The 15,623-nt window shown below is 44.9% G+C and overlaps 2 protein-coding genes across 2 annotated transcripts; one reads left to right on the forward strand and one right to left on the reverse strand.

Moving 5' to 3' along the window:
• Positions 1-774: 774 nt before the first annotated feature.
• LOC120678729 (GDT1-like protein 5) lies at positions 775-5,173 on the reverse strand. The gene is made up of 12 exons (XM_039960046.1): positions 5,015-5,173; positions 4,838-4,906; positions 3,875-3,934; positions 3,720-3,767; positions 2,352-2,440; positions 2,216-2,252; positions 2,087-2,134; positions 1,546-1,614; positions 1,429-1,473; positions 1,265-1,326; positions 1,107-1,179; positions 775-998 (listed from the first exon to the last, which is right to left on the reverse strand). The coding sequence occupies exons 1-12, from the start codon at positions 5,033-5,035 to the stop codon at positions 921-923; spliced, it is 699 nt and encodes a 232-aa protein (XP_039815980.1). The 5' UTR covers positions 5,036-5,173; the 3' UTR covers positions 775-920.
• A 6,899-nt stretch (positions 5,174-12,072) lies between these two features.
• LOC120678730 lies at positions 12,073-14,883 on the forward strand. Its single transcript, XM_039960047.1, has 7 exons — positions 12,073-12,373; positions 13,015-13,235; positions 13,318-13,373; positions 13,461-13,539; positions 13,649-13,787; positions 14,086-14,199; positions 14,385-14,883. The coding sequence occupies exons 2-7, from the start codon at positions 13,063-13,065 to the stop codon at positions 14,574-14,576; spliced, it is 753 nt and encodes a 250-aa protein (XP_039815981.1). The 5' UTR covers positions 12,073-12,373; positions 13,015-13,062; the 3' UTR covers positions 14,577-14,883.
• The last annotated feature ends 740 nt before the right edge of the window (positions 14,884-15,623 follow it).

Here is a 15,623-nt window from a genome sequence, read left to right on the forward strand (position 1 = left end):
CTACACTGAAACAACTGCATAACTCTGTTGGGCCAACTCAAACTGGCGCGGCAACGCCGCGCCCCAGCTTTTCTAGTCCGATAGGAGACGTGGACATGTCACATACTTCCTTTTTTACCGATCTGGTAGGGAAATTATTCCGGCTACCGAAATGGGCCATAACCCATCATTTGAAGTTCACGGGCAAAAGAACCCAACAGGAGAAACAGAGGAAAGGCCTGCTGGTCGCAGACCCGCAGAAGCGCAAGCCCATGGTCGCATTCCTTGCTCGTAGAGTACATTGCAAGGCCCATTTGATCTATTCTGTTCACAGCATCATTCAGAAACTCACATTGCACACTCTAGTTTCAGAAACTCACAGTACAGTAGTACACAGTCACGACTGGATATAAGACGTCAACGGTGGTTTTACCCATCTTAACGGTCCTATTTGCCTTCCTAAAGCAGTTTCCTATATCATTCAGAAACTCACAGTACACACTAGTTACTCTTACTCCAGACTCACAGGTTAGTCTCTGTTTAAAAAAACATGCACGGTGCATTTATGAGTTTCCATGTGAATACGAGTGTGAGAAGTTGCGTGTTTTGAAAGAAAAAAAAAACAATGCTACTTTGATTACAGAAAGGCAAAGAAAGCATTCAGTATACTGCAACTGCCATGCCGTTTACCTCTCCACAGTTTCAAAAAAAAAAAACTTACCGAGAGTTAACAGACAACAAAATTTCAGTACCAAAGGCATCGTACTTGATGTTGTCAGCAGCATCTCCTGAAGATTTTCAAGCACTAGGCACAACAGAATGCAATTTGCTTCAGATTTCAGTAACATGTCGTAGTTATTTATGAACGGCGAGTGAAAATGTTTACAATTTGTTGTCTAAACTAATGAATCACCCATGCTGAACAAGGTTTCCAGGAGGTATTACAATTCTCCCTCTGGCCCTGAGAGCAATGACATGATGCCGAATAGCAGGAAGAGTACTCCACTTGACAGTTCCACCTAACGACAAGACAGGCGTCGAGTTAGATGCAGGGTATTTCATACTTCACAGGACACAGGCACTAATGCCATTACGGAAAATGAATTCGACACTAGTTCTGTTCTTACCATCTTCTCAGATATCTGTGTGGCTAGGCTCTTTCCGCCAAGAACAGCAGCAGTAGTGCAGAGTGCTTGCGCTCTAAGAACAGTGAGAGGGTTTATTAGGGACAAAGAATAAACAATTTAAACAGAGGATACTGGTCAATAAAAGAAGCAATTCGTACATGATTCCACCGATCACAACGCCAAATGGGTTTTCATCAGCAGCCAAGCCAATAGTAGCAATCTGACAAGAGATTCATCAGTACAGGAAAAACATTATCTGTTTCTGACATTAACATGTCCTTTGCAAACCTTAATACTTGAATAATACTTCCATACAACTTACCTGGCTCTTGTCACCCCACTCGCCGAAAAATGTAATAGAAAATGCCTACAGCACAGAAATCAAAAGGACATGTTAATCATCCAGACAAAACAGAAGAATATAATCAGCAGTTGGTACCTTTATAAATATTGGTGAGAAGAATTGCATCAAAAACGGTCTTTGCTGTTTCTTCATATCATCGTTTGCCTAACATCAATACAGATTTTAGATGAAGATCTAAAATAGCATTAATTCAGTATCAATCTTGCAACACAAATAATGGCTAATGGAAAGTAAACACCAACAAACAAGCTTTTCATAACTTCCTCTGTCCTCAAAAATTGCAATTGTTCTACAAACAAACAATGACAAAAGAGAAGATATATGTTCATATGTGAAAATATGCAATACAAAGAAAATGATAAGCTAATTGGATACACATCAAAGTTGTCGGTGCATTTATGTGAAGACACATAAGAAACTTGCAAGGCAGATGAGATTACTGAGAGAAGACACATTCTGATGAAAAGAGTAGAAACGAAAATTCATTTTATTTCTCATTTATGACTTCTATTTTTCAAAGCATTCAGAGGGATAATCATATAACTATGCATGCAGAAATGTTCTGCTAGAGAATCTGGTCAACAAATGAGAAGGAACATATCACTTGTGTACTGACCTCAGATTTATTTTTTGATTCACCTTTGTTACTCTTAAAGGCAGCATCCTGAAATCAGGCACAACTCAGCAATAAGTTATTTGAACTGCATTCCATAAACAACACAACAAAATGCTGAAATATGCCAACCAGCTCTGCTTCCACTTCAGCCAATTCTTCCGAGTCCCTAAATGAAAGTTGCATCACTTAGTCAAATCAATCACTAAAATACCAAATACAAAAAGCAGATCATGAGTTAACTGAAAGGCAGCAAGCAGATCAGTACCCATCTTCTTTGAAGCCTTCCCACAATGACCAAATGCCAAATCCAAAGAACAGAAGAGTGGTCACATGATGAGTCCATTTACGTGATATCTGTTCAACATAATACTGTCAGTTAAGTAGCATTTGCTAGGCAATATACCTAGAAGTTAACGACAAAATTCCTAATAACATCACAAGAAAATGATGGAAAGGTGCTAAGAGCTAACACTAAGGCAAACCCCTTTGTGTAAAGAAGAGTACTGATCTTGCTTTTGTTTTAACCATTATATTTGACGAGAGCATGCATTTTAGTTACTATGCTAAATATTTGTAGGGAGTCAGCTGCACATTTTAGTAAAAAAATGATTAGATACGAAGTAAAGTACAATCAGGACTGCAACTATGGCTCCATCACCAAAACAAAAACAGGCACATGTACTAATAACGCCTCTGTTATGACCGGCATCACATATGCCAGGCGCCATAGAGGTGGCTAGGCCACGTTTAGTAAAGGGCCCAGGGCCCATAGAAATTATCAGGCTTTATTGTTTAGAGAGAGAGTCCTAGAGATATATATATTTGTAAACACTTGGTCGATGGAAATTAAGCAGCAACAATTATCTGTTGCCGGCTTCTTGGAAGCCCTAGCCGCCGCTCTCTCTCTCCCTGCGCCCTCTCCTTCTTCCTCGCAGCAACTCTCTCAGGTGGGAAACCCTAGCTTCTACCAATCTGGTATCAGCGATGTCAGGTCCCCCGCCTGCGACCTCCGCTCCCCCCCCCCCCCCAACATCCTCCACCTCTGCGCCACCGCCGCCTGCCACCCTCCCACCACCACAGCCGCCGCTGCCAGCCACTATATCCGCCGTAGCCATGGGCGCCCAGGGGCCAACGCAGGACCCCCTGCTCAAGGTGCTCACCGACATGTTGCTGGCCATCCGCGACATCTACGGCCATCTGTCGGCCCTCCACCCGGCGCCCTACCAGCCGGCGCCGCCCCCTCCTCAGCCAACCATGCCGCCTGGTTGCCAGTATGGTCTTCCGGGCTACGGATCTACAACGACATCATCGGTACCGATCCACAGGCTGAGCATGCCGCCATCGCCGTCGCCAATCCCATCCTACGTCCAGTCGACGGCACCCGTCTTCACCACGACACCTCATATTTTTTGCCTAAATCTCCACAAAATATTTATTTTTGTCTTTTTGATACTAGCAATCATGTCGATGTTGGCGCCATATGGTTGAGTCTTTCTGAGCAGAACTCACAAAATATACCCAACTTTATAGCATATAAAAGCAAACAGACAATAAACAAATTCGTTTGTGTTCTTGACATAATAAAATGTTGTGCAAGGCAGCTACAATTCCACCAACAGTTGCAATGACTTACCAGATTTGGTGCAGACCAACCCAGACAGGCTGATAGAGCTGTCATCACCTAAATTAGTGACTAAATCAATTAATTTTGTCCCAAGAGAACACATTAAACAGATTAAGAAAAGGATACCACAGAACAGCATGTAATAAGATTTCAAATATACTCACTATCAATGCAGTCAAACAGCCTGCCAGGACGAGCTTCCTTGGATGGCGCATGGCCAGGATCTAATAAATAAAGATAAATAAAACACGAGTAAACCAGTACTCGAAACAAGGGCCATAAAAAATGAAGCGTCTGAAAGCAGGTATTGGAAAATGCTGATGAGCCTATCAAGAAAGGGGTATATTTGTCTTGCTAGGCCCAGACCCAGTCAAATCCCTCATCCTCTCAAGCCAACACCCAATCCTCCAGCTTCCGTTACTCCGTTACTCCGAGGTTACCCTGGTGAAACAATTCTTGTGGAAAAGGACAAGCATCCTTTCAGAACTATTGTTCTCCAGAAGACCAGAACAGAAACGAAGGACCCTACCGATACGGCAGGTTAGCGAATTCGGCAAAGTGCAACAGCTCCAGCAAATCGCGAGGCATGGCGGCCCACAGTCCGCACCCACATGCGTGGAACCCACGCGCACTGAGCTAAATGGGGTAAAGTTTTTTGCGGCCGCAGCAAACCAAGTGCACAGTTCAGTTCCCCAGCTGGTTTCCTCGGTAGAGGAGCATAAACGAATCCGAGCTCCCAATCTACAGTTACAACTAGCTCGTCACTGCTTAGTGATAAGAAAATTCCTAATCTCAGCTGCGCAGTACTAACTGACAAGCGACTCCGGCCAACAATTGGACGCCAAAGGCGTCCCGCCCGCCCGCTCCATCGGCGAATCTGCCGCGATCTCGTCACGGAGCCGAGCCAGCGCCGTGCAGGAAGGCACGCCGCCGCGCCGGGGGAGCGGCACACCGCCGAACACCTGGCGGGAAAGGGCACCTGACACGGGCACGCAGACGCGCGGCGCACGCGAGCAGAGGCGGACACGGCAAGAAAAAACGACAGGACACAGGACAGGAGGACGAGCAGGGGAGGAGGAGATGGCGAGGAGGAGATGGCGAGGAGGAGCTGGGGGCAGGCGGCGTACCGCGGCGGCGAAGAAGGTCTTGTCCCCGATCTCGGAGAGGACCGTCATGGCCAGCGACTTGGTGAACCCCTGCACGCACGAACCGCACCATGAGCGACAGACAGACAGGTCAAGTTCACCTCCGCTGCTCAACAAAACGCGCAGGGCGGAAACGGGAGGGGGGTGGCGGGTGGTGACCCCGAGCAGAGACGGCGCCATGGCGGACGAGCGATCCCGATCCCGGGTGGGGCGCGCGGCGGGCGTGGAGCGCGCGCGCGCGCGGGCGAGCAGAGCGGAGGCGCTGCGGGCGTGGGCGCGGGCCGCGGGGGCAGATGCGAGGCGAGGCGGCCGCAGCAGCGGCGGCGGGGTCAGCAGTAAATAGACGAGACGGCGCGGCCGGGGTGGGTGCGGACGCCGACGCGGCGCGCGCGCGGGGCCGTCGGATCCGGGACGGGCGGCGGCGGCGGCGTCGCGTGCCGCGGCTGTTTTTTAAAGGCGGGGAGGCGCCCGCGGCCGGTGCGGTGGGAATCGGGCCTCGGCCTGGCCTGGCCTGGCCTGGCCTGCTGGTGGGTCCGGGCGCGAGACGCCACCCGCCAGCCGGCGCGCGCGCTCGTGGTGCCAGGCCGGCGGCATCTGAGCGAGGCGCGGGGCGGGGGTGGGGGGTCCCGGAGCCGTCGATGCCGGATCGTGCGGCCGGGGGAGCGGGACCGGGAGTGGGATACGGCGGGGGATGGGCGAGGACGAGATTGGCACGGTGTGGCGGCCTTCTCCGGCTCATCTGATGTCGACTTGCTTTCCTTCTTTTTCTTCTTCACCCTTTCCTTTTTTTTCTTTTTTTTAACCTCGGCACTTTTGAAGCTTACTTCATTTTGTTTCTTTTAATACACTCAAAATTCTAAAATTTTACAAGATTCCCATCACATTTAATCTTTGAACGCATGCATGGAGTATTAAATATAGCTAAACAAAATAACTAATTACACAGTTTGACTATAATTTGCGAGACGAATCTTTTGAGCCTAGTTAACCCATGGCAGGACAATAATTATCAAATACAAACAAAAAATGCTACAATACATTACACCTAAATTTTTTTACTTTTTGCATCTAAACAAGACAGCATGCTAGATACGAATCATAGAGTACCGCCACCATAAAAAAAAGGAAGGGGAAGGTATACGTATACTAGCCTGGCGTCAAACAGCCGGTGCTAGATGTAATTTATTATTGCGAGAACTCGCATTCAGATTTGTCATGCTAGCTACATGGATTTCCATTTTGTAACAAGCACTTGTTTTTTTACTCCGATATTGTCTTTGGCATGCGATCAGCACCAGTCCGGCCAGCTATCCTGAATTTTGGTCCTTTTCGCCGGCGTTGTCCTGTCCCTCCTTAACAACCCAAGATTCGTAACATGTCAAAAGATCCACAAGAATGTGATGCCGATGAAGCATCCACGATCAAGTCTCACTTTGAGCAAGCATAACCTTCCTTTTCGCCCTTGTAGGCTACTTCTAGCTGTCTATATGCTCACTTGGACCCCATCTGCACACCGTAATAGATGGACGGCTGTGATTTAAAGGTGCCCGGAATTGAACTGGGTTCCTTGCAAAAGGATCCCAGTTACCAGGTTCCTGGATGATATATTCCCTGATGTAGATCGAGGAAGATAACAAGAGGACACGAAAGGGGTCGTGTCCAACAATGCCCTGTGGTAAATAAAATATTACCCATGGTAGTTTGGCCATGTTTAGTTTCTAAATTTTTTTCAAAATTTCCCGTCACATCGAATTTTTGGATATATACATGGAACATTAAATGTAGTTTAAAAAATAAGTAATTGCACAGTTTGCTGTGAATGATGAGATGAATCTTTTGAGCCTAATAAATCTATGATTGAACACTAATTATCAAATAAAAATGAAAATGCTACAGTAGCCGAACTCAAAAAAATTTTGCAAACTAAACACGCCCTTAGTAGTACTAGTATCGTCAGCAACCCTAGTGCCATATTTTAATTTGTCATTGAAAATGGGATAGGAGCTAATTTAGATTAGGGCACGGATGACGCAGGACAGTTTTCGAAAGAAACGTGTGGATACTCAATTAGGTGCTGTTGCCTCGATGTCAACACATATGTGACACATAAGCTAGCGAAAACAAATGCACTCCTCCGGTTATTGAAGTGGACGTCATTCCTTTACTAACGCTACAGCTAGAGACCTCACATTAAGTCAAAAGTATATCCTTGAAGAAAACATCAAAATAGAATAAGTGTACTTGGAGATAACCGTACGTGTATACGTACAATAAGTGCATCAAAATATCTCATGGAGATGTGTGTTGACTTTGATGATATTTTAGATTTGTGCTATAAAACTCGTAGAGGAGATGAATGATTGCATTGTTGCATTGCCTTATCTTCAATAAAGATTCTTAAAAAAAATTATAATTCTTGTTCCAAGAATACGTTATTATTAGTTGTGTGTACTTGGAATGTAGCTCATATGAGTGCGTCGACTGCTAAACCAATCCTGTTTTATTTAGGTGCCATAATTGACTATGAAAGGGTATTCAAATCTCATGGTTTGACTTTTCTGGGCACGGCAGGTGTGGGTGTTTTGTCGATATAAAAGTAAGATAACAGATATTGGCTTTTGCAAACTTCCCCGTGAAAAGGGGGGAAAACTGGAAAAGAACAGTCACGGCATAAAATTGGTCTGAGCCTTTTTTTTTAAAAAAAACAAGCATGGATGATATTTATTGAACATGCTCGATCCCCTACCGACGACAATAAAATTAGTTCATGCGTCATCAGCAGCCTTTTTTTTTCCTTCATCGTTCCATTATTATTATCCAGCCAAGCTGGAAGCATAAAAGACTGACCGGACAATGAGAGATGCTGAGAAACAAACGGTGGGAGGAACATATATATTTTCTTCCGATGCGACCCAACAATGAAATAGCCACGGCCCATGGGCTACTTGAGGCCACAAGCCCAACAAAAGCTGAAGCGGACACGGGTTCCTATGGGCCCGTGAAGCAACAAACGGAGAAGCCCGTTAGAGCAAGGCACGTGTGGGCGTCTTTTTTATTTTTATATTTTTCAAAAATATTTTTTATAGAAATATATTTTCAATTTCATAATTTACAGTTTCATACCCCTACCGCCCGGCAGGGGGCGGTAGGGGATCTGCCGCCCGGCAAGAGGGCGGCAGGGATTTATATGTAAATAAAAAAATTATTTGCGCAGAGGCCCTTGGCGGGAGCCTGCCGCCCCCCTGCCGGGCGGCAGGCTCCCCCGCAAAATTGCAGCAGTGGGCCATTAGATGTGGTTTTAGATATGGATACAAATAAAAACCATTAGTCAAGTACATGAATATGAAAAGTATAAGCTAGCAATTCATATACATACGCAAATGAGAACGAAATAGGTGATGCATGAGAACGAAATAAGTATAACATGATGACATGTCCATAACAAAAATACAGAAACAGCTAGAAGCACCTCCTAACCACCCCGGCCACCCCAGCCATGTCGACCTCTTTTACGTTGAGCGTGGACGTGGTCTGTAGAGTAGGTGTGTCGCTCTAGAGGCCCTACGTCTCTACCTGGACGTCCGGTGGCCACAGGTGTCTAGAAGGTAGGATCGGCCTGCGGGTTAGGTGTAGAAAATAACCGACTCCAATTTTCGAAGTTCGCCTCAAAGGTATCCTGTGTGGGCCCTATACAGTAGCAATTAAGATATCTTAATCATCGTCTTATAAGTCATATATTTGGGTACATATTCATCATAAGTACCTATTGGTGGTGGATACGATGAATGACCCATATCAGGAAGCTGGTGGTGCGATCCTGTAAACCATTCAAATTATTTAAAATATTCATATAAATAAGAAGAACATGATAAATTCGCCCTACGGATTAGGTATTTACCTTGCGTTCCTTCTGCTGTCGTCGTAGAGTAATACGAAGAAGGTCTCGCATCATATAACTGTTGTGATCCTATATGTAAATACAAAAGGAATTAGACTTCATACCACAATTAATTGAAATTAAGATATGGACTATATGTTTACCGAAAGGTCGTGGTGGTGCCTGTGTTGGTTGAAATGACATCCCTGCAGCTGGTGCCATGGTACTAAACTGAGTCCCTCCATGAGGTTGATAAGGTGGGTGTGCATCACCTGTATGGACTGAGAATTAATTGTTGGCTTCAAAGTAGGAAGTCAGTAATTATCCTCACGTACCTGAATAATGCTGCTGAGACCAATAAGGTGCTTGGGAAGGCTGCTGCTGTGTGGGACCACAAGGAAACGAGGTCGAGGTTTGAGACGAACCGTACGAGTCATCGTACGATGTCCGGCTACCAAAGTCTTTAAGCATGGAATGGGCTCTTTGTGAAACTCGGGTCCAGGCCGACTCTTACTCATTCCTATCCATCATAGATCCCGCTCGAATCCTCATCAAATTCGCCCTGGCATCTACGTCCATCAACCTCCACATTTCAAACTGCAAGCAAGAAAAAGAAAGACATTAACACTGTAATCCAAAGTATTTAAAAAGCGATGATAACTTTGACTCACCGCCCCAGCTAATGCCTCATCCCTATGTCGTGCGTAGCCATCCTGTGCTGTCGCAACATGCGGCTGTGGTTGCATGTAAGCATATATCCAGCGGCAACGAGTCTGAGGCTGGTACCAGCTCAGATACGCCCTGTACGAAGCCTCCGTGTGTGCAGGGGTCGCAAGCGCCACGTTCTCCTCTGCTTGGTCCCAGTCATCAACTCAAGGCTGCACCCTTGTCACCCACATATTGGAGAAGGGTTGCCCAGTCCTCGACAAACTAAATATTGAAAACAATTTAGTCAAATATGATTAGTTAACTATACAATGCATAGTCACTGAAGTAGTATATGAATTGTTACCTGTGGTCATGGCGTTTGACCCGATCCAATGCTGACGACACAGGATACAACTGCCTTTGACCGAACTGTCTCCTGACTCTATCCGGACAGTGAGCCTCAATGTAAACGTCGTACACCAATGCTGTAGTTGTCATCCAAAAGGCCTGGTCCTGAAAGCAAACCGAAGATATCCCGATCGGTGCACGAGTGTTTATAGCCAACTCGGAGTAAGGCTCCCACACGACGTCTTCGGGTGTCAACCGATCAAACTCAGCCACAAATTCAGGATAGGCCCGACGAGACTGTACGTGGGCCCATCTCTTCTGCACAAAATTAATAATAATATGTACAAATAAAAAATACAAAGAGAGTGAAACAAAATAACAGAATTGCCAATAGAATAGTACGAGTAGCAGTTATTTCCGTACCTGACGAGCGTACCAGAGAGTCCCCATGATGGGCCTATCGTCCTCGGTGTCACCGTACATATCCAGCTCATACGGTGAGTGGTCGACAAGCAGGCGACTAATTGCTATCCTCTCGTACGACCAAAGCTGTAGCAGAATCGGACATCCTGTAAGAATTGCATTGTACTTATTTTGCGCCGATGCCTTGCAGAGGCCACGGTACGTGGCTGCAAGTACCGCTGAACCCCAACTGTATTGATGCATTTCCTCCACAGCTGTCTCTGCGATCTCCTGTGCGTAAGGCACAAGCACTCTATCCACATAGACTCCGTGTGAGTTGTTGAACATTATGTATCCAAACAACCACAACAGATATGCCTCAAGGGATCGAGTGACGCTATCATCATCAGCATCATGTGCCAAATTGTCGGGCTGCATAGAAAAAATGAACATTTATGAGTACGAGATCAATTATAAAATAAAACCATAACTGCACTAGTCAAAAGCATAACTCTAACATTAATTGTAACAAAACAAGGTATGTACCTGGAACTGCAGGATCCATGCCTTGGCAGGCCCTGTTGTTTTTGGGTGCTCTTCTACATCAATCGCAATGTCAATATTTGCAAAACGCTCTTCTAGATCGTCCAACCACGTAGGCGGGACGACGCGAGGCACTACGGCATCCCCACTGATAGGAAGACCCAGCAGCATCGCAACGTCCTGTAGGGTCGGTGTCATCTCCCCACAAGGGAGATTGAAGGTGTTTGTCTCAGGCCTCCATCTATCAACCAGAGCCGTCAGTAGGGACCTATCCAGCTTTACTGAACCACTCTCAGCAAGACGACCTGTAGTAAGAAGACCAGTCTCACTCAACCTGAAAAATAGAACGATCAAAGGTAAGTACGAAACGTATACGAAACAAACCTATTCTTAGAAACATAATCCGACGACATATCACCTGGGCACCCATCGTGGGTCAACAGAAACAAACTCCGCTGGTGGATGTGGACGCAGCACGTTAAGTTTCACGCGCTGAACCACTACAAGGAAGGACCGGTGCGACGAGTCTATAACTCCGTCAAGTAGAGCTGGCGTATCTTCGGCCATACCTAACACAAAAAAATATAAGTTTTCTGCATTTTCTATAATTTTTCTGCATTTTTCTACAATTTATCTTAAATTTTCATAAACTTTTCTAACATTTTCTTGCATTTCCTACAATTTTTTACAATATATTTTAATAAATATATTTTTCTAACATTTTCTAAATTTTTCTGTATTTTCTACAATTTATTTTACATTTTCATAAACTTTTCTAACATTTTTTTGCATTTCTTACAATTTTTTTACAATATATTTTAATAAATATATTTTTCTAACATTTTCTAAATTTTTCTGCATTTCCTACAATTTATCTGAATGTTTCATATACTTTTCTAGCATTTTCTACAATTTATTACTATTTCTCGAAATTTTTTGGTAAACCTAATTGATTTTTCTAAAAACTAATCTTAATTCTATCTAAATTATATTAAAAACATTACCTAAATCGTTAAAATATTATTACTACTGCATACACTATTTATAAAATTAAACATAAAAAAATTTAGATCGACAAAGTTGAGAAATATTTATTACCTGTGATTACGATCCAAAATCCAGCAGGGCTTCGCCGTTACAATTCCCTCCCTCACCCCTCCTCTCTCCCTCCCGCTCTGTGGATGTCGTGGGAAGCAAATGAGGAAGGAGAGGGGAGAGAAGCCTTTATACATTGTGGGGGAGCCTGCCGCCCGCTGCCGGGCGGCAGGCCCCCCGCCGCCAAGGGCCTCCCGCCAAGGCTCCGGGCGGTAGGGGTATAAAACTGTAAATTGTGAAATTGAAAATATATTTCTATAAAAAATATTTTTGAAAAATATAAAAATAAAAAAGACGCCACGTGTGGAGGACGCGGAGGTGCGAATATTCCACGGAGCCGGGGAGGACTCGAGAACGAGAGCCGGGCCTCCTCCCTCCGCCGCTAGCTTCCGCGCGGGAGGGGAAGCTCCCGGATCAGGCATCCTCCCCTCCCTTCTCCTCCAATCTCCCTCGCTCCACCACCCACAGCTCCGCTCCCGGCTCTCGCCTCCACTCCCGGCGGGACGAGGGAGGCGGGGAGCAATTGCTGCGGGAGGCGGTGAGAGGGAGCCGGGCCGCAGCGGGAGGAGAGGAGGGGGAGCGAGCGCCTCCCGCGGTCCGAATCGGTGCGTTTCTTCTGCTAAACGAGCTCCTTAACGCAGTGCCAAGCGATAGCAAGTCAGGAGCAGTTGAGATTTCGTCGGAATTTGTCGTGTGGTTAGGCCCCGCGCGAGCGGAGCAGCAGGCGTGGTTGTGGTGGGAATCGGGCCGAGGAGCTGCTGCGCCTGGTTGCTTGGCCGGGCGTGTGTATCTCTCGTTTCATGGTTGCCAAGAAACGGGGATGGAAAGGAGTCACGGCTTTACTTTGCTGGTTTCTTGTGATGAGCTGTGTTGAGCGAGCCACTTCATTGTGCTCCCCTCCTTTGTTAGGTGGGCGTGGGGAAATTCGTAGCCGTGTCCTAGCTGTGGAAAATCCACTTCCGCGAGCATTGTGGAATTGTGGGTAACTCCGTGTGTGCAATGTCAGGATAGCAAACAGCCGATTACAGATCCTCGTAATCACATTGAACCAACATGAATTTCATTTCTGCATACCTAGGGACCAGGAGCTATAAGATATGCTCACTTCATTTCCAATGCTCCCTTCGCGTAGTGCTTCATATGGTCTAGTGCTTGCATTATCAGTATGTCATTTGTCTGATCATGTGGATTTGTAGACTGAGCTTCTGAACCATGCTCCGTACTGACATTTCATTTTTGGCAACAGGATACCACCTGTTCTGCTTAGTGGTCAAGATACGAATAGGTTAAATAAATGGGAGTCCAAAAAGATCATAGGCCTTCTGGGGGCCTGAATGGCCTCTACGGGGTACAATTTGCGGGTCAGTCGCTATACAGCGACGACGAAGCAGTCAAAACTAGCATTATGGATTCTTCAACTTGTGAATTGCAGGAGGGTGCTGGCTCAAGCCGGCGTTTGCAAATCCGGTAAGTTTCTTGCACCTACACATGAACACCGTTTGGAAATTCATTACATTGTGTTTCTTAATGATTTATTTTATACTTACAGGCGGCTATGGCAGCGGAGACCCCCATGCTTGAAGCCGATCCACTGTAGCCTCTCATGTATGTGTAATTTATCACATTGGTAGAGTATAAGTTTCCTAGCTGATCATTTGGTGACTCCATTGTGCAAATCTTATTCTGATCCAGGTGATAAACATGTTGGTGAAACTATTGCTAATGTTGTCACCTCACTTCCTTTCATCGTTCTTGGACTGCAAACTTCAAGGCAAGCCCACGTCTGAGCCATTATTATTATTTTTTTTGTAAGATTACCTTCTGGTTTCTTTCTCAGTTGCTACCAAGTATCAACTAACGGTTATGTGCCAGTTGTGCAGAAAGAACTTGAATACTGCACTTTATGCAAACTCGTTAATTGGAGTTGGAATAGCTTCTAGCTTGTACCATACTTCACGAGGAGAAATCAGAAAATATTTGCGATGGGCAGACTATACAATGATTGCCACTTCAACACTAGTAAGTGAAGTATTCTCATAAGATGATTGCTGAAATGCGTATCCATTCTGGAAGAACCATGAAAAGCATGTGACCAACTTGGTTTGGTTTGTCTGCTAGATAGCTGTCTTTCAGAATGTACCAATATCAATTACTACTTTCATGTTTCAAATTGGTATGCACATGCAAGTTCTTATGTATACTATCAATGGCTGCATTGACTAAACCCTTTTTTAGGGATGTGCTAATACAGAAACTCGGATGGTTTATATGAAATATTTGATGTGTTGGGCATTTTGACAAAACACCTTTCATGCAGTGCTTATCAAGAGCGCTTCGAGACGAGAACCCGAAGTTTCTTATGGCAGCATCAACATTACTCCTACCATTTCAACCCTTGATGGTTTCAGCCATCCACACTGGGATAATGGAGGCAAGTAGTTCAAAGCTCATGGCATCTTATTCGAAACACAATAAACAATTCTGATTCTCTGTATGCTTATATACATATATGCTTATACTATTTTGTTTGATTTATATCATTGTTTTGTCAGTCTTGCCATATCCATCTTTCTATCTGTTGAGTCGACCAATTATAACATCCTTCCCTCACCTTAGGTTTCATTTGCTAAAAGAGCATCGATGGAACCAGAGCTCAAGATGGCGCATAACCTACACAAGATGTCGTCTTTACTGGGTGGCGCCCTATTCATCGCTGATGACGTCTTCCCACAAACTTCTTACCTCCATGCTGCTTGGCATCTAGCTGCAGCGCTGGGGGTCAGCACCTGCAACAAGCTTCTTGAGTGACAATGCAGAAACAAGTACAGGACGTCCTTTGACCTAGCTGGCGCTGCTGTCATCAACAAGCAGTTTATAGCGATTTTATCCAAATGTCAACATTAAGTATGCCATTCGGTACATATGCATTGTTCTACATTGAGCCCCAAAATGGAAGCACCTCTAGACAGAGTAGCACATATGAAATTAGGTGATCCGGGCATCAGTTTATGCTTGTATTTTTGTTGTATAATATTGCATTTTCCTGCGCCAGCAACAAACCTATTATGGAATTGGATGTGTGTGTATATAGAGACCTTCAAATGTTCCGGTGCTACATAAACCAATTGAAAGTCAGTGGAATGCTCACTTGAATACCTCATTTCAAAACAGAAACAACTCCGCTAGCTAATCCCAAAACATATAACTAAACAAGGACCACGTCAATAATACATCAATCATGCTCGGTGTTCTGTTGAGTGAAAGCATGCCTAATTGGTTGAAAGCTCTGCTTGCATGACTTTGTCATGACTGGCGTAAACAATGATTAGCATGTGTTTGCGTGCATTGATACTACTAAGCGACGTGCTTAATTTGTCGGAATTGTTGGCGGCTAGCTTGGCGTTGCGTCATGAGCTAAGACGAGCCAGCTGACGCAATTGAGTAGTGACACCCCTTGTATCACTGAGAGCAAGAGGACAGGCCAGCTGAAAACTTTATGTCTACCTTGCACGCGCACTATTTCGAAGTCGTATAAGTTTGACCGTTCAAGAGGTAGATAGATAGGGAACACAAACTTCTACAAGAAAATAGAGAGCATAGAGAAAAAAAAAGATTAGGAATCCGCGACATATCACAATCCTGTTCGTTTTCCTTCAGAGTTGCTATCAAATGACTCACTACGGCGTAACTTTTGGGGAACTTATGCACTGATGGCCTGATCTGTTCCAAATGACATCATAGGAATTTATTTCTGGTGAGACATCATTTAATTATTACGCTGACCTCAGTTTGTTCCTTGAGCTCTTTTACAATGATGGTAAATTATGTACTTTTACCTTTAATTTTTTTCTAGCC

The sequence above is a fragment of the Panicum virgatum genome, chromosome 6N, assembly GCF_016808335.1.
Source record: "Panicum virgatum strain AP13 chromosome 6N, P.virgatum_v5, whole genome shotgun sequence".
Lineage (NCBI taxonomy): Eukaryota > Viridiplantae > Streptophyta > Magnoliopsida > Poales > Poaceae > Panicum > Panicum virgatum.